The sequence below is a fragment of the Tauraco erythrolophus genome, chromosome 23 (genome assembly GCF_009769465.1).
Source record: "Tauraco erythrolophus isolate bTauEry1 chromosome 23, bTauEry1.pri, whole genome shotgun sequence".
In the NCBI taxonomy this organism is placed as follows: domain Eukaryota; kingdom Metazoa; phylum Chordata; class Aves; order Musophagiformes; family Musophagidae; genus Tauraco; species Tauraco erythrolophus.
Window position 1 is genome coordinate 5,973,515 of NC_141487.1, and position 24,327 is coordinate 5,997,841.

The 24,327-nt window shown below is 38.8% G+C and overlaps 1 protein-coding gene across 3 annotated transcripts; it reads left to right on the forward strand.

Moving 5' to 3' along the window:
• The first annotated feature begins 4,474 nt into the window (after positions 1 to 4,474).
• C23H1orf159 (chromosome 23 C1orf159 homolog) lies at positions 4,475 to 17,494 on the forward strand. Of its 3 annotated transcripts, XM_086625590.1 has the most exons (9): positions 4,475 to 4,551; positions 6,096 to 6,171; positions 8,132 to 8,240; positions 8,464 to 8,468; positions 9,283 to 9,348; positions 10,546 to 10,680; positions 12,792 to 12,817; positions 13,149 to 13,179; positions 14,847 to 17,494. In XM_086625590.1, exons 1-9 carry the CDS (start codon positions 4,480 to 4,482, stop codon positions 14,942 to 14,944), a joined length of 618 nt encoding a protein of 205 aa, XP_086481716.1. In that variant the 5' UTR covers positions 4,475 to 4,479; the 3' UTR covers positions 14,945 to 17,494. The 3 variants fall into 3 exon arrangements, with proteins under 3 accessions (XP_086481716.1, XP_009989628.1, XP_086481715.1); XM_009991326.2 differs by lacking the exon at positions 8,464 to 8,468 and having other exon boundaries at positions 8,132 to 8,236; XM_086625589.1 differs by lacking the exons at positions 8,464 to 8,468; positions 12,792 to 12,817 and having other exon boundaries at positions 8,132 to 8,236.
• Positions 17,495 to 24,327: the final 6,833 nt, after the last annotated feature.

Consider the following 24,327-nt stretch of genomic DNA (forward strand, 5'->3'; position numbering starts at 1 on the left):
AAAGCTGGAAAAACAAGTCCTCCTTCAGCTTTAACTTATAAAAGATTGTTCTAAGCACAACCGGGATCTGTTTGTTCTTCTACCGTGCAGGTTTATTGTGAAACAGTTGCAACATCAGTGAGAAATTAGCAGTAAACCACATTCCACAGGCGTTGGGTGTTACCTAAGGAAGATGCAGGGATCTGGTCCGTACCTCTGAAGGAGCTGGTAAGTGAGAGTTTAGGCCTTTACAAGCCTGTTGTTTGTGACTGCATTTTGATTTTTTCTGTTTTATCGTGACTAATTCAAGGTCACATCAGAATTAAGAAGCCTGTGGCAACAGAATGAGTGTGATGTAGTTTCAAAAAATCTGCTGAGTGAATTATAAAACCATCTTTACTGCCATCTTTTTCCATGTACCTGGAAAAATTAACATGCTCAAACAATGCTTCAGCAACAATTTAAGCACGAAAGATACTGATAATACAATGGCAATAATAGGTACACAGCTATATGTGTGGAAAATGTAGACATAAAGATGAATTAAAGAACACTTGCTTCCAGGAGTGGGAAGAAAGTCTTCCAGTGCTTGAATTCTAGTTCATGAATTGTTTGTGTTCTTTTTTAAAAGCGACAGAGGAAGAATTCACTTAGTGAATCTTGATGTGTTTAGCTTATGTGTATTGTGGCACTTGAGATCCAAGTTGACAGGGATTTGAGATTTGTTTTAAATGTGTAAGTCTGGTGTGAAATACTTGTTTTAATTAAAATATCTGTGTTATCAAAACTGCGTTGGCATCTCAAGCACAAATACTTTCTAATCTGGGCTTCAGTTTATGTATGACATTATCTTTTTTTCCATAATCCAAAGAGAAAACTCTGCCAAACATGAAACATATTCCATGGGCTTGTAAATTGTTTTTCTGTGGGTGTCTGATCCTGATCAAATTCATGTACTTAATTTAAAAACTGAGACCTCAGCTACCTCATTCAGAGGCATGGTTAGTATTTGTGTATACTGAATGTCTTGGAGGCTCTAGGGCTTTTTCCTTTCTAAAATTACAATTATGGTGTAAAATTTCATTGGCAATAGAATGCTTATGATTGACTTGTGGCTGGAAAGCAGGAAAATGAGTTGTGTTACTTCTGTGGTTTTGTATGGGGAGACTAATTAACAGTACAAATCCCTGCTTGAAGTTGCTGTCTTGTTTGGAAGTTCTGCACTTGGTTTATTCTTTGACTTACAAGTTACAAGCTCTTTCCAACCTTGCTGAGGTGTGACACAACCAGACTTTAGGAACATTATATGTTTTTCATGTTATTACAAATAAAGAATATGGATACCTGAGTCTTTCTGATACCTTTCGTGGGCATCTGAAAAAAAGTAGATATGTAGTGTTACCTTCATGGCTTGCATTTCTGCCTCATTCTGACAGATGTTATTTATACATTATATTAATAGGCTTATAATTTTTACTGGCCAATAGAGAATCCAGTAGGATATGAAGAAGTGATTCTGGGATCTGCAGTAAAACGTAAATATAACATATGTCTAATACATTTGAAATCTTTCAAGTAGCTTATTCATCTCTTATTTCCTTTTCCTGCAGTTAAAACTAGTTCAAAAAAACACCCCCAACAACTACATATATATGTATCCATATATATATATATATATATATATATATATATAAAAAGCTTGGATATTGTCTCTGTCTTACAGAAATAAAAAATATTGGCTGATGATTTGAGGGCAAATAGATCTCGTGTCCTATTTCTACTGGAACAGCTGCAGGGCAAATGTTCTAGTTTGTTAGTATCACTAGTGGCCATGAACAAATATCTACCCACAAATGCAACAGTATTGTTGATCAGTATCTTCATTTGTTTCGGGCATGGAAATACAAGCAATATTGAGCTTATGCTGTTTGCATTCACAAAGAGGACAATTGGGCACTTGGAAGTGGTTAGTTTCACAAATGTTTTCTTGTTTAGTATGACTTGTTCCTGACAATAAATATTTTCCTAGACAAAAAGAATATACCTGTTTAAACAAATGCCTTTTTCATCTGCTTTTTCTTAGTATAGATTGTAGAAAACTGATAGGTAATAAGGTAAACTCTCCAGATGTATTTGTTTAAAATACATCCATCCCTATATGCACATCCTGAGGATTGTTTTAATGTTAGACTCTGACTGTCTTGAAAAACCCTACAGTTCTGTTACTCAACTTTTACTGCAATAGAAAGGCATAAAAAGAAAAACCTCTGGTTTTAAAAGTTTAAATATGCAAATAAAGTTACATCCAATGTGATCTAAAACAGAATTATTGATAGCATTTATATAAGCACTCTTGCACTGCCATGCATAAGTGGAAAGCTCTCTGTCCAACTAGGGAAGTGCAATGCCTGTATCAGCAATCATTTACTGAGTTGTAAGTAGCTTCTGGTCTGCTAAAGTGTGCTCAAGAAGAAACTGTTACTGTTCAACCTACCGTTAAGTTGGGTGTTCTTGGCTTTTGGGGTATGTGCTGCACTCTAGAAAGGTTGTCTGCTTTTATCTTCTGAGATGACTTCAGCTTTTCTTTAGAACAGCTGTTTGCATTCCAGGTATCTTCTCATCTCAGGTATTGTTGAAAAATAACATTAAAGCTTTTAGTCAGCAATTTATGAGCTTACCTGTAGATTACAAATATATCTTTCTGTACTTGTGTAAAATTTCCAAAGCTGAATTTTCCCCTCTGTTTTTGGCACTGCCATCACTTTCCAGCAGTTCTGTAAACTGCCATAATTTGCCTTATTTTTCACTCCAGGACGTGGTGGATTTCACTACCAGGATGTGGTACCATTCCCGAAGCTAACTAGCGCTTGGTATCTCAGTCTAGAGAATCTCTGTAGGTACAAAGGATCCTTGCTGGTTACGTTTCTCAATTCCTGTAATCTCCATTGCCAACAGCAAGGCTAACTGGTCGCTGTCTCAGCCTTTGTGAGCCAGCATCACACACACAGTGCACTTATATTGACTCTCTGCTTTTCATTTCAGTGTAGGTGTTATTTTATCTACGTGTACATAAAGGGGAACTGATGAAATAATGGATCCTGAGCTTGGTGCTGGCAGACTTGACATCCATTGTTGTGCTTAAATGGGAAGGTACCGTGGCAGTGCAAGCTTTTCCTGCTCTGCCCCAGTCCTCACTAACTGTAGAAATTAGTTGTAGCAGTAAGACTGGAGTTTGATTTTTTTTTTTTTTTTTTTTTTCAGCCCTTGATCTTGGAGCTTGCAGCTGATAGCAGGGGATAATAATGAGTTTTCCCACCAAGCTGAACTAATCTTATTTTGAAGTTGAGGCAACAGGCTATGTGTAAGTGATTTTAAAAAAAAAGTGGAAATTAATCAGAGGAACTGATCAATGATTTTGTTCTTTAGAAAAAACAACTTGCCAAGGGTCGTGATACATATTTTGCAGTAATTTAAAACTCATCCACTGGATTTTTACTTAACAAAAATAATAAAAAACTTCAGTTTGTGAAATGAGCCACTGAAGGAGTTTTCCCCTACAGTTGAAACTTTTCTTTCAGACACTTTCCTCTTACTAAGTCCTGGTTAGAAGGCTTTGTTTATCCCCATGTTTTATTAATAATATGAAAGACTATGTTTTCCTAAAGCTGCTAGGCTGCAAGTACAGTAGTTCTGAGAACTGGATGTGGCTTCCAACATTATATTGACTAGAGAATAGGCAGCTATTGCAATATTGACACAGGGAGTGTCTGAACAATGCAGATCGAGCACGGGGGAGCGCCTTTTACTTTATCCAAACAATTGAACGTAAGAAATGTGGCTTTCTTTAGGTTGTGTGGAGTTGCATGGTGAAAGTGGAGGGGAGAAAAGCAAGGCTTGTAGCAGGCTGTCCTCAGTATTCTCTTCCACATTGAGGTTTCTTCTCAGGCAATTGAGAAATATTTCTTGTTAACAGACAGACTTCATTAACGCTTCACGACTGTGCTGTCATGGGAGAAATTAATTACAGTATTGCCTTTTCAAAGTGGCATGTGCTCTCTGTCCTGATACAAATCCATCCCAGTTCAATGCTGCAGCCAGAGGAGCCTGTAACTGTGGGGAGGCTTATCAGTGGTGGTGCCAGGCGGTAACCGTTCTATTGCAATCACATTGATTTTTAGATCCTGGGTGTGGAATAGTCTCTGCATGGCCCAGTTTGGAGCAGACTGATAAGGCTCCTTGTTTCTTAGCAACCACAGTCTGCCATAGCCAGAAACCTGCCCCTCTGCAGCTGGAGGGAAAATTCTGAATGTCTCAAATTTGTATCTTGAACCAAGGTAAGTCGTTCCCTGCGGCGTATTTAATTTAAAGGCCTTTGCATTCAAATAAAAGGAATGTGTTGGCAAAAGTTCCTTAACAAAGGGAAAGCATAACTTCTCTGTTATTAATAAGACATTGTAATTTCTTTCCTTCTTCTTATCTAGACCTGTGTCTTTCCTGGGCATGGAGATGCCATATGTCCTTCTCTTAACTAGACTCGTAGCAGAAGTTGCCAGCAAATCTACTGAAAGTTCGGTAGGTATTTCATGGTTTTTTGTCATGCTAGGTGCTATAAAGCCAGAAGGATCAGATTATTTTGCTCTTACACTGCAGTTTATAGACGTCTGTCTAATTCAACAGAAATTACCTATACTGCCAGCAGGCATTAACAGAAAGTTTTACAGTGGGTCAATTTGCTCTGATGGCTGATTGCCTATTAAAGCATTGAATTCTTCCCAGTCATGTGCGTGTGGGCTAGCAGGGATGCAACTGATAATGCCTCACACCATGTGGAAAAAGCACCCTGATGATCAAAAAAACCCACTTTTCAAGCTGCTTGGCAGTTTAACTACAAACAATCCAAAACTTAGATACCCAAAAGTTAACTTTTCAAATAACTGAGAAGCTCTGAAGCAAACACTACTTGGAGTAGCAGAAAAAGGTCAGAGTATAAAATTCTGCTCTCAGGAGAGTTTGACCAACAAAACTTTTGAAGAAACTGGTCTTAAGTATGTTATCTACAGCTCTTCTGGTTCTTTACTGTAGTCTGCCTCCCCATGATGCGCTAACAGTGTGGAGTCAGGCTACTAATTGCAGTTTTGACATTGCAGTCCCAACCAGTTCTCCTGCTAGCTGTGATATTGGCACCCTGGATTCGATAGCTTTTGCTGATAAGCACAGTAATACTGGCTTTTACGTGTTGGGTGTTTTTAAGTTACTTCTATGACTGAATATAGATCAGGTCTTGTTACTTGTGACCAAGAATACTTCATCCCTTTTTAAGACTGATTTGCCTTGCTATATTCCTTAGGGGAATGTACCTGCAAAACTTTAAAAGCCGTGGGAGTCTTGTGGCTTACTTTTCTACAGATTCAGAGAGTGGATATGCCCAAGTCTATATGGCATCTTACTAATATCTATCAAAAGAACCACAGAGTCTCTAACAATCATTTATCTCTAAGCTTGTGTCACAGCTTGTTGTGATTTTGTAAATAATTTTGAAACTGGCTTTTATGTAAATAAAAAATAAAAATAAACTACATGCCTTCAGGATATGTGAAGTTATTCTTCTATATTAAATGTTGAAGGAAGGAGTTTTTGTAGTTCTGCTGGATTGCTCTGCTGAGTGTAGATGTTATCACCACTTGCAGTACAGGCATTCAGTGAAAACTGGTTTTTGCCAGTTGTTTTGCCAATGGTATTTCTGAGCAAATCTGTCAGAGTGTTTGTGTGGTGCTGTAGGAAGGCTCACTCCCCCTCTGAACTGTGCTTCACTGAAAAATTTCGCAAGTGTATTTCTAAAGCAATTTTTTGAGACTTTCTTCAATGTCAACAGTAGGGTGTGTATTTGTTCTCAACGTGCTAGTCTGGGTAGCAGCTGCCAGGTCAAAATCAGCTTGATGGTGCACCTAGCTTGTTCTCTCCTTGTAAGATTGCTTAATGCAAAAAGAAAAAGTTACAGCAAATTTTAACTGCAGTTACTGCTTTTTCCTCTACGTTTTCTGTAGAGTTTTTTTTGTTGTTGTTGAAGCATTTTAGTAAACTTGAAGAATGGTGTGAAATGTAATTTGTTTTCTTAGGTTTCAGAAACAGAATGTTGTGTGGATATGTTGGATTCAAACAGTTCCTGTCCAGTAACCAACCAGTGCAGTCCAGGTATAGTGTGTCCTTGTTTAATAAAATCCCAGATTGTTTTTGACAGTTAACACCAAAATACACTGCCTGGTTAATTGGGTGGTGAAAACAAAATAATTAGTGCATGTACATATTGAAGTCTTTCTTCCCCTATAGACACAAGGTGATGCTTCTTATGACTCACGAATGTTGTTCTTGCATGGTAAGGAGAATAGACAGCTATTAATAAGGTTATTCCTTATGTTTTCCTATTTAGTGTGCAGTTGAGCTATTGTAAAGGCTTAAAAGCCCTAAAAGCCCATATAATGAGCATAAAAAGCACAAATCCTGTAATGCGTATCTAAGGGAGCATTAAAAATAATTTTGGTATTGTCTCGTTAGCACAGAATGCCTCATTCTTCCTTGTGCCATCTATGTAGAGTTGTTTTCTTCTAAACTTCTTTTGTCACTCTCTAGCAGTAGAAAAGGGTGGTCTTTTTTAATGCCATTTTATTTAAAATCAGAGAGTAAAAGTGGGACAATGGCCTTAGAGCCCCAGTAACAACAGAATTAGTGACTTAAAAATTAGGGTCTGCTTCAGGGTTCAGTCGTATCCTTGTGAGGGTTGTTAAAGCATTTTAAGCCTACCTGTTTTCACTGCTTCATTAGCTTCCCTAGTTGTTGCTTCATTTAATGTATTCATTTCTGCTTCCAAGTGATCTTGGAGACCATTGTTTCTATCAAATCTAAGTTATGGGATTGTGTCCTTTTAAATCTTATTGTAAATTGATAATCTACCATATCTTTGGTGTCAGGTAAGTGCTTTGATGCTTCCTTCCTATTACTGTAGAAAGTCTTTACCCTTACATTGGGTCTGTTTGTGTTTAGATTAAATGTCAGATGTAATTTATTACCGTGGGCATCAAACGTGCTGCTTCTCTCTAAGGAAAACATAGCAGCAGAGCTGTTTTCAAATCAGCACCTTACTAATGGTTTGCTTTATGGGATAATTGATACCAGTTTGGCTCAAGGCTCTATAGAACTGGATTTTAGCCAGCACAGTAAGTGTTTTTTTTTTCCTTTAAATGTAGGCTGTAATATGATCTGGTAGGAATATCCTTCTAATCTTCATGTTTCAAGTCTAAGCCTCAAGTGAAACCACCACAGCTTTATTGTATTAAATGAAGTTGTTATTGAAGATGCACCCCAAATTTTTTTTTTTAACAAAGACATAGCAGTACGTGCATTTAAACATAAATTCAGAGATGTGAACATCGAAGACGTAGGCCAAGATGAAAGTTTCATCAGTTTCCAGCTTGCATGGTAGGGTGACTGCTATAAAACACTTGCCATCTGTCCCAGAATAGTTTAAACAGGTTTGGGTTCTTTTTAAAGTGAAACAAATAGTACAATACTTGAGAGGACTGAGGCATGGGAAAAAGACTGTATTATGGCAGTATTCATATTTTTAGCTCACTATGCTTCAAGTGATTGACTATAGGGATGCCAGCATCTTTTTTCATCCAAGCACACTCTTTCTGCTTCTTAGCATCTTTATCCCTGCCTACTTCTATTTTCAATACTACATATTAAAATGGCATTAAATTTTGTTTCAACAGAGTATGACCTCTGAAAATAAATGGTAAAATTCTGCTTCTTTTTTAGTATTGTTGATGGTAGTTACAAGTTAGACACTTCCCATTTTTCTCAAGACTAAACCATGTGAAGCAGTGAACGGAGCTATGTTGAAATTGCCTTCTGGGAGTTGTTTGCTTGTAACTCTTTCTCCTTTTTGGCCCTCGAAAGGTTATATACTTTCTGGAATAAACACTTTGAAATGAAACTTCTTAACCTCTGTAATACAATAGGAAGCAGGAGGTGTTTGTAACCAGTTGACCAAACAGAGGGAATTTCTATTGCTTCTTCCTCGTTCTGAAGACTAGGAAATATCTAGCATCACTTTTGGTGTTCTCAAACCTCTGTACATCTTATTCTTTCGCAGGTTGTTACAGACGATGGAATGAGGATGGTAGTAGCAGCTGCATTAAATGCAAAAATGAAACATTTCCTGTTTCATCCGTTTACAATCTGACTGAATGCAGAAATAGTGAGTCGTTTACCATCCCTTTATTTTGATCGGTGGTTTTTGGTACTGAGATCTCTTCTTGCATGCGTGGTCCATTAGAGACTGTTCAAGAAGGCATCAAATGTTGCAGATTATTTTTTTTTTTTTGCCTCCATTGTAAAACTTCAACCTTTTCCAAAGTCCTAATATAACTTTGAGCTTTTGAACATGCAACAAAACCTATGGGATCTTTGAAATTGAGTTTGCAGAAACTGTGCAGAATGCAGAACAGAGCGAGGCAGGAAAGTAAAAATCTTGTTTTGTATTAGAATAGAGTACCTAATCATAGAATGGTTTGAGTTGGAAGGGACCTCAAAGATTACCTAGCTCCAAACCCCCTGCCATGGGCAGGGACACCTTCCACTAGATCAGGTTGCTCAAAGCCTCATCCACCCTGGCCTTGAACACCTCCAGGGATGGAGCATCCACAACTCCTCTAATCTACAAAGCCAAATGCAGCAGTAAAAAAAAAAAAATAAATCATTCTTTCTGATGTAAGTTATTAAAATAAAACAGTCCTAAACATCAAAATGTTTAAACTTATTGTATCAAACATACAGTGATTACTGAATTTTGTGGCTGCTTTAATCTCTGCTGTAGGAAAAAGACATTTGCTGTGGGCATTTGCTAGGGGCTTCTCCTGAGCACAGAATAGCTCAGACTGTACTGGAGTTCTTTGAAAAATCTATATTAAGAAGGCTAGATTCATTTTGTATGTGTGCTTTGAGAGGTGAGAACCATTCAGTTCCTTGTAAATATTTTTAATGAAAGAGATAAGTAACTTAGATCAAGTTTCTGGGAAATGAATCAGTGAATTATTTTCCTTTTGGACAAATTGTGATGATGCTCGTTTGCTTCCTTTTGAAATTCTCAAAAGTGATATAAAGAATTTTTCATGGGAGAAATCAGGTTTCTTACATAATTTCAAGTAATTACTGAGAAGTATAATAGCATTTTACTAAGATTTTCAATAAACCTATATATAGTTTTTGTCAGATTTTAATTTAAAAGAATCTTTTTGATTACAGCTGGTATCAGAGGAATGAATTTCCAAATGAATATAAGCACCGTAACTCCTTTCATACAGAACATAGGTGAGTAAATAGAAATAGCTATTGAGTGCAGGTTTTGTGATTATTCACTGCAGACCAGCCCCCCTCATCACATGGCATTTGAAATAAGTTGTAAAATATGTTTTTATGTAGCATAAGCTTTATTCTAAATGTAGTAGTCACTTGTATTTTTTCTGGCTTCTTGTCAACAAGAATCTTTTCTATGTCTTAGAGTTGAATTTTGAGGTAACTGTATTTTACTGAATGGTTCTTTTATCTTGTTGTAGTGATCTCGAAGAGATTTTCTGGTACAGGTTGAGCTGGTTATTTTGAAACCTCATAACTTGACTTTTGAACCTTATTCTGCAAAACTTTTGCACACTTCAGCAAGAGACAGAATGCCAAATGAAGTCATTTAGTGTTACAGGATGGGTGCTTATCATCAGTGCTCTTAAAAAGGAAAGTTAAACAGCCTTGTCAAGCTTGGGTGCTGCTGATGCTTTTCTAACTTTTGTCTTGTCATGTGTGTATGCTTGACTCAGAGTATCTGGTGCTCTTCAGAATGTGGACTACTCGTGCAGAGCTTGCCAGATCGATCTGTTGTCCTAGTTTGTCTGCAACAAGATCGTAACCAACTTTTGTTTCTTAAAATACTTGCTCTTTGGAATCATAATTTTAAATAAATAGCAGAATAAATGTGCAGGGAATTTTTTGAGGCAGGGAAAGCAGAATAGAGGTGAGGGAGGTCACCTTTTGCTAATATCTGCCTCCTTGGGATGGTTTCTGTATCAGTTACTCGTGGAAAATATAATACTTGTTGTACAGTATCAGTGGTATATTGTCTGTTGACAAGTTCTGTTTTTAGGAGACTTTACTTAAGGAATAAAAGAACAATATTAATGTTGAGTGCCTCCCAGCACTGGTTTTGAAAGGTATATTAAAACCAAAACAATGGATTAAAACTTGTGGGTATTTTCAGGAGAGACTAAGGCTTTCCTGACATTTGGCAGATGGGTTCAGGGAAGTTGTTAATACAAAGAAATTGGTATTTGAAGTTCTTTGCAAATGTTTCAGTGAGGTTGGTCTGTATATTAAAAAAAACCACTTTTTTTTCTCCTATGAATATCAGGAAGTTGGACTTTATCTTTTGTTTAACCCTTCTATTAGAAGATATTTCCAGTGAATAATAGTCTTTTCTCTTTCTCTCTCTTTTAAAATATTTTTTTATTTTTTGTACAGGGGGCCCAGAAGTAGCAGCCTCTCTCATCTTAGGGACATTTTTCATTAGTTTATTCCTGATTCTGTCTGTTGCTTCTTTCTTCTACCTCAAACGTGCCAATAAACTTCCTAATGTTTTCTACAGAAGAAACAAAGGTAAAATACCTCTAATTGTCTGTATAATGTCTGAAGTTTTGACCTTTGCTCAGCTTCTTAATTTAAAACCTTTTAAATTTCTTCATGTCGGTGTCTAATTTAATGTAGCTACTGCTATCTCTTTTGACCATGCAAAGCAATGCAAACTAAAGAAAAATTTTCTCCTGCTATGTGTTTGCAGTCTCTTGTTTTCATGGCAGTGCAGAGACTGTCTGTTCTCAGCCTAAGTGTGCTTAGGTGCATATTAGTGTCTCTTACTAATCCATCTTTTTGTAGCTTTCAAAGGTTTGCCAGAGTACAATACTTGATGTTAGCTGTCACTGCATATTATATATCTGATTTCAAAAAGAAAAAAAAAATTCAATGGTTTTTGCACAGAGGGCATTTTTATAGAGCTAAATAGTACTTATTTATTTCAGTACACAGAATACCAGACACTTATAAAGCCTTACAAAAAGTGGTTGTTGTTTATTCTTGCTTTAGAGAGAAGGGAACTGTAGTACTAAAGGGCAGTGTACTTCCATGGATGTGTCAGCAGCAGGAGAAACGAAAATAGAATGTGAGGATCCTCATTATTGCACAACTCATTCAATGGAATTTGTCCTCTAAATGCAGGATTTACCTGGGATTGGAAGGCCTAACTGCTTGATTTTTATTTTTTTTTAAAGCAAACACCCTATAGCTTTTCTTTGTATAATGAAATTCATTCTCTATTTCTGCCATTCCTGTTACTGAGGAATGAAGCCTTGTAACTAAAATGCAGTGACCTCACTTAGGGCCAAAGTGATTCCAGAAAAGCCAGGGAAAGAACACCTGGCATGTGCTTAGCCATAGGGCACTAAGACTTTATGTAGACATCCGGCTCTTTCAGATGCTTCAGTTTCTGTGAGGTTGTTCTATACGTCCATGTTTTACTGGTTTTCAATGTCTGGGAGCTGGTGAGCAGAGTGTGTGGAAGGTGATGTCTCCATTTTGCTCAGTGTTTTGCATGAAACCGGGGCTGATCTATGACTCTCTTGCCCCTTCTGTGCAGTCCCTTTGAATGATTCCCATGACAAACTCAAGCACAGCATTTGCTGTGTTAGAGCTCCTTCTGTTGAAAGCACACTGTTTACTGGTGAGGTCTGCTAAACCAATAGACCTCCTGTTATTTTCATTTATGTCTTACAGGACCAAGTTCAAGCTAGACTGTCACAATAGAAATAAGCTTAAAAAGAGAAAAAGAAGGGTGTGGGTGGAACAATAAAAATCCATCATTCAGTTAAGAATGTTGTATCTAGTCATAGTAACTTCGTGGAGCATCACGTTTCAAGTCTCTGTGGTATGGTTTCATGTCAGAGTATACAACAGTAGCTACCTAAATTCTAAATTGATCAATACCACAGGAACTGCTAGTATCCTAATCACAACTGCCATGTTGAAACCTCTAGGTTGCTTTTGCATGTGTCTTCAGGTAAATTGAGTCAGTACAGGATTCTCCTTTGGTTTTTAAGTGGGTTAAGAGCTGCTTTGCTATGGCGTTTCTAAGCTGACAGGACACCAGACCTCTGAGGCTTCAGTGATACTGGTCTGACTTCCACACTTTGTACTGATCGTCCAGTCTGGTCCAGCAGGCTGAAGTGTTGATCCTCCTCTGAAGGAGAAGCATTGGAAACATTCTCTGGCTTATTATCGTGTTGGCTTTCATTCTGTCTGGATGATGATGATCATGGGGGCAATGAAAGCAGCAACCTCTGCTGTTAGAAGGGTTGCATCTTTCACTGCTCAATTGTTTTCTGTTTGGGCTGCCTTTTCTGGTAGTTGGCTCAAAGTGCCATTTTTCCTACTGAAGCTTCTTCACTTTAAAGAGATACTGCTGTGGCTATGTTTGAAAGTGAAATCGGTCATTCTTGGAGACCTTTGCAACCTTTAGCTCTAATCTTGAAGACAGTCGTACAGACAGTGTATTCTACTAATGGGATTTCTGAATTTCTTATTTGTTTTGGTGGTCGTTGTGACAAAACTGGTTTTTAACAATAGAACTGTTCTGTTGCACACATGTATTTTTAGAAAACTAGCAGTTCTAACCTTCTACATTAATAATGGTTAGTCTCTTTCTTTCTCTCTTTTAGCATCTGTTCTCCAGCCTAGTGAAACAGTAAGTAAATTCTGTCCTTCCAACAGAAACAAGCATAAAACATAATGTAAACAATAACTTAAAGTTTTAACAGTTCATTAGGGTGCTACTTACTCTGATGTACGAGACTGAAATAAAAATAAAAGATGTTTTGGTGTTCTTTGTCCAAACTGGACAAAAAACATGAAAGATGACTACTGACCATATGGATTCTATTGAGTTACTTTCTCCAAGAGACACTATGTACACAGTAAATATTATTGAAATCCTGAAATGCTCCTGTATTTTTTTAATGAAAGACTGTGAAGACGAAAGGTGTTTTGTTTGACATGATCATTCTTCTGTTATGCAGGCATCCATGATACCTCCCCCAGCTTCTTCAGGTGAGGAACTGTTCTCTGGGGCATGCTGCTACAAATATTTTACCTGTTGGTTTCCCTTTGATGCATCTCGTTATCGAAAAGCAGGCAAACGATCTCAAAGTGGCTATGCTAAGAACACACAGCAAGTCAAAACAATTACCTGTAAAGCCTGGTATAGAACTGTGGAATCTGGTGAGGGGACAGAAATCTAGTGAAATGTGCCTTTTTGATAGGCTTTATTGCTTTAATTAGTGTAGGCATGCAGTATTGATGGAGTACTTTATGCTAAAATAGATCTTTGACAGCTCCTAAAATAGCTCTTCGACTTCTAATAGAGAAGTCTTACAAGTAGATGCAACATTTTTTTTCATAAGTGCTCAAAAATAAATTATTCAGTCTGGGACCTGTTTTCAGGATTGGAGTCTTCTTGACAATGCCAGGTTGGCTCATTTTCAGGCTTACTGATTTGAAGCTTATCAGCTTTTTGAAACAAATAACACAGACTGTTTGGAATATACTGGTTTGTGTGTATGTGGTACGTTGGGTGTTTGTAGGTTGGCTATTTTTGGCAAAGTGGGTTTTTAATACACGTGAAACTCAGGCAGAACTTTTTCTTGGGGAAGATTTAATCTAATCAGCTTGTCTCAATTTTCCTCCCTAATTTTTCATAATCTCAGCCTGTAAATATTACTGAGAAGCTTGTACTCTAATCTGCTGGTTTGGACCAGATCTGGGCAATGCAGAACTTGCCTTTTGTGCTACTTTTAGGAAATAGTACGTGTTGTTCTTATATTATTAATGAGCCAGTAAGAGCCTAATAAAGCATGCAATATCTAAATATGATTCTCCTAAAATATATATATTTAAAAGGGCAGTGGATTACACCTAATCAAATCAAGGCATTCTCTTAAGTGTCTCTGACCATGTAACAGTTTGAAAAGAAGTAGGTAGTAAAGGATATGTTTTGCAAATAATAGTAAATTTTGTATTAGAGTGGCTAGGAAAGTGGATTTATTTGGCCAGGATAATACAGTAAAGTATCTTGTCTCTATGCTTGATCCATGTACTTTCAAGACAATGACAGAACTTGTGGTGACTTTAAAAATGAGACAGACCAAATCCTCTAAAAACATAAGAAATAATGGGCTTTTAAGCTCAGCAAAATTTCTGCTTTTGCTTCTCATGTATGCATAGGTCTTTTTAATCAAGATGGTATGATTAAAATATAATTTATATTAATGCAGTCTGTAACTTTTAAACATTTTTTTAGGTGTGTTCCAAGCTTGGTCTGGGTCTGGCTGTTAAACTGACAGCTAATGCAGCTTGTGAAAAGTCTTAGTTTCCTTACCTTAATTTATATGTCTGTTTAAAAAGAAAGTACAGCTGTAGGGGTTTTTATTAGGGCTGAAAATGGAAAGCTACATGTACTGTAAACACTTAGAAATAATGGAAGTGCCAATTTGTAATGAACACCTTATTTAGTAAGCCATTAGAAGCTTGTTTAAAAAGCTTTTGTGGACTTGTGCTATATCAGCTGTATGTAGGCTTTTTGTGGTTTGGTTTTATTTAAGGTCCAGAATGACTTTGGTCACTCAGGAATTGTTGGATGGCATGTGGTGTTACAAATTGATGATAAAGGCATGCTTCTACAGCAGGTGCTAACGATGTCTCTGTGCCCACCGTTTCAGTTCGGAAGCCACGGTATGTCAGACGAGAACGGTCACTAGTGACGTCTGCATCTGCTGCTATGATCCCTTCTTCCGAAACCAGGGTCAGCAATGTTTAGCCTTCATTCTTGACTGAGGACTTTAGAAGTGCACGCAGTGTGGAAGAAACTTTTTCTGAATCCACTGAAGTGCCAGGAAAGCATCGCAAGCAGCTGACCTAAATGGAAGCCAAATTACTGTGTCAAAGGGTTTGTGCCAAATGTTGACAAAGGAATGAACTAACACAAAGATGCTGATGGCAGGCTACATCCAGTTCGGTGAACTGCTTTGGTGATCTTGAAATGCACTATTCCAGCTCTGTGGTTTCATTTGTCTCCTACAGATGCTGTGTTTAAAGTCTCTAAAGAATCTGCCTTTCTTTGGTACACTTTCAGTTTTGGCAAGTTCTTCCTGTGTTGTGATGTGTTCTGTGTCCCCAGAGCTGAATGTCTCAGTGCTGCAGGCCAACACAAAATTGGGATTTCTCAAGGATGTGGACGTGTTTGAAGGACCCACTTGTAAACGCTAACACTAAGTGCCACTGCTTTAACGTTTGGGACAATATTACAACACTTAACATGCAGTATCCTTTTGAAGCAAAAAAGTGATGCGTCCTGGAGCATCCTCTTTAGCCTATGACATAGCTGACCCTGGTTTTTAACTGTGAATATAGACCTGCTATCAGGATACTGTCGTTATTGGTGCTTTTGAAGGCCGTGGTTAGTATGAGTCCAATCTTAAGTGTGGGAGTTTTTCGGGAAGCTTTTCCAATTGGCTTCAGCTCAGTCCTTGGATAAAGAGCCATTTGCTATGGCTCTGTAACTGACAGGCTGCTGTGTCTGTCCTGCAAAGACTGTCTCTGCTAGCTTCCTTCTCTTAGCAGAGCAGTTAAAGGGAAACAAAAGTTCGAGCGGGATAACTGTGCATCCATTAGACATGTCTGAATACTGAGATGAACTGGAGAGGTCAGGTGAATTTCTACCAATGCAATAAGGGGTTTCTTTGGTCAAGCCCTTCATTAACATGCCTGACATCTGCAGGCCAGCACCTTGTGACAGAGCTCAAGAAGTGTTTCCTTGTTGAAAGTGCCAGCTTAAATAGCCCCCACTCTTGTTCTTGCCTGTCTTATGCCAGCTGTGTGACTGATCAGGAAATTACAGTAAAATTATTTCTTTGGCTAGGTTATCCCTCACCGGTTTTTTTTCTGGCATGGTTGGCTCTGTTGCCATGTGAACGCATATATCAGCATAATGGACACAGTGGTATGGGCATAAGAGTGGGTGACTGGGAAATAAGTGAAAAACCTGAGGTTGCTAAATTGGTTGAAGTGTCACTGTCACCGTATGTGAAATTGTAACTATGCAGTTTGTGCATTCCCACCTACCCGTGTTGCTGTTGCCTGTTTTGGTTTAGGTGGCACTCCATTATGGGTCTGTGCTCCTAAAATAAATTACTTGGAAGGTCGTCATCAGCATCCACTGGCATGAACATAAACTGGAACAGTTGGTTCTCTTTTTCAGGAAAATGTGAACATAACTGTCTTGAGCTGACATGACACCCATATGGAGAGTCCAAACCTTGTGATACAGATTCCCTTTTCTCTGTGGTTAAAAGCTTATTCAAAGCTAAAAGATGAGAACTGGGATGGGAGGAGATATATTTATCTTATTGAATAGATTTGGCTTTTATGTAAGTTTCAGTGCAGTTGTATTTACTTTTATCTCTCTCTCCTTACAAGGTAATGAGATCTCTTGTAGCACCTAAACAATCTAGGGCAAGGATTGGGGACAAAGAAGAAACCATGAAGAGGCCCCTGTGCCAAAAAAAAAAAGCCTGAATTGCTGTATGGAGAAACTTAAGATTGTCTTTCTATCACGACGATAAATAAAATTTTTGTTCTACTGGACAAAACTAAAGACAGCAGACAGAGCCATTTTGAGACCCTTCAGCTTTCAGTATGAAATGTGCTTTATAGTTCATAAAACTGCCACCTCCTAAACTCAGATCCTGTTTCTGTCATTTTGATGTCTTTTTATCTTTGTGCTGCTGCAATTTTCCATAGGTAGAAATTATGTCTGGAGGTCATAAGTTTTTTCCTGAACTTAGTTGCTGAATTATTTTCCTACCCGCGAAGGAAAAGGAGTAACTATGCAAATGATGCCACGAAACTGCACCTTTGAAAGCAGGGAGTTTCTGCTTGCAAATCTGTCAATGGTAGTGCATTCTTGTATTGCTTAGTTGCTAATATGTTCTTCCTACACATGAAATTATTGAAGGATCATTCATGTTGTTGTATTGTCTGAACCCTGTCTTATCCTCAAGTGCAAATTGTAACTTAGTTTCATGTCAAGTGTCTAATGCTCTTAACTTCTGTGCTGTCAAGTTTTTATCAATGATAACATCACTCTTGCCCTTCTCCCTCCAGCAAACTCTTAAATGCAGCAGATATTTTTACTAATTTTTTTTTCAGGAACCGTGCAGCTTTTTTTACTGCTGTCTGACACAGTGGACTCCTGGTCTAAACATTTTCTCGTTCGTTTGCACTGTCAAATTAAATATATAATGTGATGTTTGGGTTTTCATCTCCCTTTAAAATAATAATACATACCTATATATATTTTAAAAAATTGGCTTTAATGAACCCTTATATTTAATGTATTTGTATATTTTTAAATTGTGCCAAAATAAACATATTTGAGCTGTTTTTTAATGACTGTGAAGGTCATTCATGTGTTTCCTTTTCAAGCACAGAATGAAGGGAACAAAATCAGCACCCAAAGTAGATCATTATTTCAGATCATATGGCATGTTACCTCCAACAGAACTGAAGTTAAAAAAAACAACAGCAGCCAAGTCTGCTGAATGATCCTGCCCAGTTCTACAGTAGGATAGCCAGGCTGTTCTTTGGCAGACTGTATCTTCACACCTTATAACCATTGGCAAAAGCCACTTACAATGGCCTTACCTGTAGTGGCATGAATGTAGCTTTAGTAAATGACAGAATTTTTGCATTAGTGAATGTTTACTTAAATCTCATGCACAGAAGATGGCAGGAGTAGCAAGAAAACTGAAAGTGGAAACTGCTAAACAGTACCAAATATACCAGAAGTTGAGATAATCAGGATAATTTCTTCTCAATTGAAGTGAAGATTATGGTCTTGGGTTTGGGGGTTTAGATATCTTCCCCGCTCTAATCTCTGATTAACTTTAAAAAGTGTGTTCTTTTTCTCCTTTCCCTTCCGTCCCTGGGAATTTGGTACTCTTGTTGGATTTCGTTCTTAAAAATGTATCTTGTCTTCTGAACTCCAGTTGCCAAAACAATCCCTAATCACAGCTGAGCCAAAGGAAATTGGGATGTTGAGACGTATGGTCTGAAATACTAGTAGTTAAATTCAGCCATGCTCTTTTCCCCTCACAAAAGCAGCTGAAGTAGCCTGATGTATGAGAGATGCTGCTTTTAGTGAAGTATGCTGATGAGGAAAGATAAGCCAGATGCTTTAAGACCTACTGTGCATGCACTGTGGAAAGTCTAATAAACTTTGTTGTCAAAGCCAAGGTGACAGTGTCGCATACCAAGAGAAAGCGACCTGGAAAATTATCCCACTGGGAGATGAAGACTTAAAAGTGGATTTGTCAGTTAAATGGACTCTGACCACCATGCACACCAAAATGTAACAGCCTGGGGGAAGAGGAAGTACCGAGTGTCCTTGCCGTTGGTCACCCGACTGAATGCAGTAGGTGAAATGGGCAGTAAGGGAACTGGGGAGAGCTGTAAGTGGGTGTGCAACACAGAACAATTTGAGACTGTGTTGCACACCGGAGAGGAGCCATCTCCCTTATCCATGTGATGCTGTCTGAAGGTGAGTGCATTTGAGATGGAAGGCTGTGACAATAATTTCTTAAAGTTGTGAACCTAAAACCTTGTGTTTCACTAAAATCTGTTATGGACCCTCCAAAGGCTGATGCCATGTGCATAAAGAATGAAACAAATGATATCATGTACAGATGCTCTGAAGTATTTTGGTATGAAACTGCATGAAGTTTGCTAGATTAAGTGATAAGGCTTCATGCAAACATGACTTAGGTTCAACCTACCTTCCTCTAGGCATTAATCAAAGTTCACAGAAACTGAGTTATGAAGTTCTCTCTTGTGTCTTTCTCTGCAGGTAGCTTTTTTTTTTTTCCCCCTCCTCTTCTCTCCCTGCCTCCATCAAAAGCTTCTTAGGAACTTTGCTTGGAAATACACCTAGGATTATAGGTACAAGTCTAACTTCCTGACAGTAAGATCTGAAAGCTGTTAAACTATAGAAGAAAAGGAAGGGGAGTGGAAAAAGAAGCCAAGGGGAGAACTTAGGTGCTAATTGGGTAAAAGAAACAATAAGGTTTTTGCTCTTGTCCTTCTGCAGTTACACAGGATGCGATCTAAGCTGCATGGGTGAAGAGAATGGATGAGAGGAAAGATGACCTGAGTAAATGCAAAAGCTTGAGGCTCTCTCCTCTGCTTGAGACTTGTAAATAACTGGGGGGATGGTTTCGACTGTGTGTGGCTGCACAGAAATGCTGGTGGCTACAAATGGCTGAGCTTAGCAGGAAAGCATAGCTGTGCTGTGCCAAGCCAGTGACTCCAGCGACGTGGTGGTAACTAATCTAAAACCCAAACAAACACAAGTTGTACCTGCTTGCACCTATAATTAATTTGGTTGTGATTTTAAGTTGTTTGAAAGAATGCACTTCAGAGATAGTCAATATCTGAAGTGTGCTCACGTTGCTTTTGCTACCAACGCTATGAGGGTTGTTGGAATGTCTAAAGGCTGTTTTGCATTTTTGTCATTTATTTTTAATGCTCCCTGGTGAGGAAAAAAAATGAAACTATATAGTGTTTATCATTTTAATGGGCTTGACATATTTTTATTGCTAACTGATAGGAAGCATCAGTATTCAGATAATTGCACTTCCTGTTCCAGAGCTTAGAGATTTATGTCCTTCAGTAAAGTGTTAAAAGTGTTTTAAAATTATATTTTCAATAAGATGTGATGCAGCTCTGAGGTATTTGCTCCAAATGATTAGGCCTTTGCCATTAAGGTTGCTATATTCTGTAGCAAGCCTAATATAGAAGGCTTTAGACATGTCATACTGATTTTGTAATGAGTGTTGTTTATAGATAAGTCATCTGTTTTGTTGCAATTTTACATCTATCAAATTGTAATGTTCTCTCCCGCTTCGCAATCCCAGTCCCCACAGGAATGCAGTCATCTGGAGTGGAGTACTCAACTTCCTAGGATGCTCAGGCTCTCCCACGATGCTGTAGTATAGTCCCATCAGCTCATCAAACTACTCTAACTTGATGTCAGTGTCTGTAAAACTCCAATGATTTTGCAGATGACAGTTACTCCCCTTTAAATACCAACATGTAACTGTTCTTTCCTAGAGCATGATCTTTTCTTACAGTCTTGAACCTCATTCTGCTACTTTATCTCCGTTGCATTCACACTGCAGGCCCCCAAGATACAACTGGAAAAGGACAGGAGGTGGCACCAACATTTGTATGTGCCCCTTACCATATGAAGAATTCCTATATTTGCATAATGAAATCTGAAACTTTCAATGGGGATAAGGAAAAGGGAGACCTGCAAAAATGGTTCATTTTAAATATATATATATACACACATAGGCACACAAACACAAAATGAAGCTATTTTAAATGCTGCTGAAACTATTTTTGGCAGAGCTTGAAGCAGCTAAAGACATGTTTTTAGCAGTAATTGTGCCAAAGATGACTATTTAGGAATAAGTTAACTATGAGGAGGCATCTTGTTTGCAGGCAACTTTATATATAATGTAATGAACTGCTAGTTTATAATGCCTTGAGAAATGAGCTGTAATTAGAAAGGCTCAGGACCTTACTTGACTGAGGGCACTTGAGATTAGGTATGTTACAGTGAGGGGAAAATGCTTTTCATCAGCATCTGCTGCTGATGCACATCAAGCCCAAATCATTACTGACTGTAGGTTTCTGCAGTCTGACTACTGTGAAATGAGTTTGTCAGTCCAGTTCCCAGCATGTAACTGACCATGTTCCAGGCCTCCAGAAGTGGGGCATTGGGTAATTTGGTTGGTAGTGCTGCTTCCTTCCCAGTAGAATTGCATCACGTCTACTGCGTTCAATAATAAGGGTGGGACTTGCATTCTCCATCACCACGACCCCTTTCTGTGTGAAAACTGAGCATACATCATAGCGGGCAAAAAAGAAAAAAAAAATCTAGAAAAGACAAAAATGGCAATCATAAATCAATGGTGTTGGCTGGACCATGACCTTTAAAATTAGAAGCAAACCACAAATCAATCTGGCAGTGCAGAAATTATGGATGAGAGAAGATTCTTCAGGTCTTGGGACCCTATCACTACAGAATTATTTTTAGCACGACCTTATCTGACAAGGGCAAGTTTACATGGTTAGGTGTGAACAATCCTTCAGTAGCTTTGCTGCCCTGTTTGTAAGTTAGCAGGATTTGGACAAATTCTTCTCCAAAACCCCTGCAGCCTTGATAGTGTGGAGGTGTGCCCATGTTAACACATCCATCTGAGAGGCATGGGCTCTTATTAGCTCTGTGGGTAAACAATTCCTGAATCAGTGCTGGCTTCTGTCCTCCTGGTTCAGAGAGCTGGCAGGAGATAACACACAGTTTCATCTGTCTGATGAGAGCTACATGCGTACAGTGCTGAGTCTCCATATCGTGATACTTCACTTACCTATGGAATTAAACCATTGGGAAACTTCTCCACATTCAGTAGAAGTCAAAAAGGCAGCACGTACGATTAGTTTAATGTGCTTTGACTACAAGCAGCTGGGAAAAAGCATGCTCTACAGCAGTCTGCTCTCTTGCTAAGCCTTCAGCACCCACCCTGACCTCGCTTTTGCTGTCGCTTGTGCTGACAGACTGGATAGATGAAAGCTCGATAAGAGCTTTCAGTTATGGAACAGTTGACACAAATTGTTATAATCGATTTGTATATACATGCCATCAACTGGATGAAGTAAAACATATCTTCATTCTCAAAGGAATAGGTTGAGCCTGCAATTCTAGTCGTCAAATACCTGACAAAACGCAAAGAGCACTAGTGAAGGTTGAGTATTACTTGAACTGGATGCTCATTCGATGGGAGTTTATGGTCTGTATCTTAACTAAAGAGCCAGTTAAAGCAGGGGAGAATGAGATTTTACTCAGGCCAGATAGTTAAATTTCTATTGCTGGAGTGATAAAGACAATTATCTAGATGGAATATGGTGTTACACACTGCAATTCGGTATGAGGTTAAACCTCATATCTTGACTTTGATCATACCCTGATTTCTTGGGATGATTTATGTTTCTTAAGTCTGGTGGCTGGTGTCATAAACCAAGTACTGATCTTTTTGTAGGTCTTTTAAAGCATTTTTTATATGACACGAACTTCATCAGACTCTTCTGAATTTTGTAGTTGAGGATTTTTTTTTTTGAGGGGAGGGCATGAGGCATACTGTTTTGTGCTTTTTTTTTTTGGTGATGTTTGCTTTTGGGTTTGGTTTTTTTTTTTTTACATTATGGGTATTTTAGATCCCCAATCAAGATGAACCAGAAAAATAAGTCTGACTTTTTTGTTGGGTTTGCACAGATCTGAGTCTTGAAGAGCTTGGAGTGTCCTGTGTGCAGAATTCCACAACGTGGGTACCGAACTAGAGTTTCCCAAACTGGGACAACCCCTCCTCCAAGCAGAGGATGATCTGGGATGCTGAACACCCCATGCTCACCTGAGCGCCGGCAGTCCGAGTGCTCCGTGTCGCGTTGCCTGTTTGACACGCGGCTGCCGGCGTTCCCTCGGCCGGAGCTGGCCCGGAGCCATCCCTCGGCTCTCCCGTGACCCGCCAGCAATGCCAAGCGTGGCTGTGGGGTGGCTGTGAGGTCTGGGCAGCCCAAGGCGTGGTGGGGAGCTCTGCTGTGTGGCACGCTTCACTTCCTCTGTAGGTTCACTCCGTGTCTGTCCGGATGTTTTTAATGGCTTGTCCCGCTGAAGCGAAGCAAGGCTGCCTGCTGCTTCCAGCGAGCTGTAAAGCAGGTCCTAAATCCATCCAGACAAAAATATTTTTAGGCCAAGTACTTGCACTATACTTTTTTTCCCCCCTACTAACAGAAACAGCAGCAGAATTTAAGCAACTATTTTTCTTGCATTTAGCTGTGCTTTCCGTGCAATCTCTTGTGCCGTGGTTCTGTTTCACAGGGTGGGGGAGAGAGAGCAGGGACAGCTTAGTTGGTGAATGCTCTTCTCTGATGTGTTGCTGCTGGATGGCACCGAGAAAAGTATTGCTGGGTGATGTCACTTTTCTTCCAAACGCACTTTGGACTTTCTTTTGGTTTTGAATCTGTCTCCACTTGGGTGGTGTCTTTGTGTGGGCCTGGCTTTATGAAGCACAGTTACTCCTGGGCAAAACAGCTCGGGGCTTTTTTCCAATTCCAGGAAAGCACGTCTTGCTGACTGTAAACCCTTTTCAAATTTATTTACTTTGGCAATCCTGAATCCGAAAGGGTTGCTATTTAGCAGTTAGACTTCCTTTATGTTTTACATAATTAGGAAGGCAGGTTTTATCAAACTGAAATAGTGATGTTTTCTTAAGAAACTCCTTGGGAAGTTCAGTCAACCCAATGCCAATGATGGTTTTATGCTCCTGGTAGAAATCTAAGTCTGACTCACAGAAAGTAATGGTGTTATTCTTTGTCTAGGTCGGACATTCTCAATGTTGAAGAAGGCAGGTGAAAAAAGAATAGGAAGACTTAATGGAGAAGTACTTCCTGTTGCAAATACATGACTGCAAGATACCTTACTTTTCGTTTTCACTGCCTAATCTCGTTTGGTAAGGCAGAAAACAGCTGAACTCCTTAGCACCAGGAGTTATATCAGTCAATCCTTTAGATATCAGTATTCTAGCTCTTTAAAGGAGGTGAAGGAGAGGTGGTTAATTAAAGGTAGTTAATTTAATGCTAATTACAAAAGAAGAAAAAAAAAAAAATCCCTGGCACCTGATTTGAGTGTGCTGGATTTAGCCTGTAGCCAGGCAGTGCTGTTCTAACATAACTGGAAGGCTGTTATTTGCTTTTTTGACTTGGGCACTTAGTTGACAGTGTTGAAATCTTTACCTTGCCTTTCTGCTTCTCTGGAGTTTGTGATGAAGATACTGTTAGCAATTCTGCCTGCCCTGCAACAAGTTGTGTATACGGTATAGAAAGGAGCAGTGAGTGTCTTTTCATTCCTGCAAATCACTGACAATGCTGGATTACCAGCCCAAACTTGGGCTGGGCCAGTGCAGCATTAGTTTGGTGCCTCTGCAGGTATCAAGTCTGAGAATCTCAGACAGGGTCTAGAGTCACACACTGTGAAAAATGAGAACTACTAATAACTTGCTGGCTCCTGCCTTAGTGGTCTCAGCCATG

What these genes read in the sequence shown, in the direction of transcription:
- C23H1orf159 (XM_086625590.1), top strand. Translation starts at nt 4,480, where the DNA reads ATGGAGATGCCATATGTCCTTCTCTTAACTAGACTCGTAGCAGAAGTT. An exon ending in GCAAATCTACTGAAAGTTCG is followed by an intron (nt 4,552 to 6,095) that starts GTAGGTATTTCA and finishes TTGTTTTCTTAG; the next exon opens with GTTTCAGAAACAGAATGTTG. An exon ending in TTTCTACAGAAGAAACAAAG is followed by an intron (nt 10,681 to 12,791) that starts GTAAAATACCTC and finishes TCTCTCTTTTAG; the next exon opens with CATCTGTTCTCCAGCCTAGT.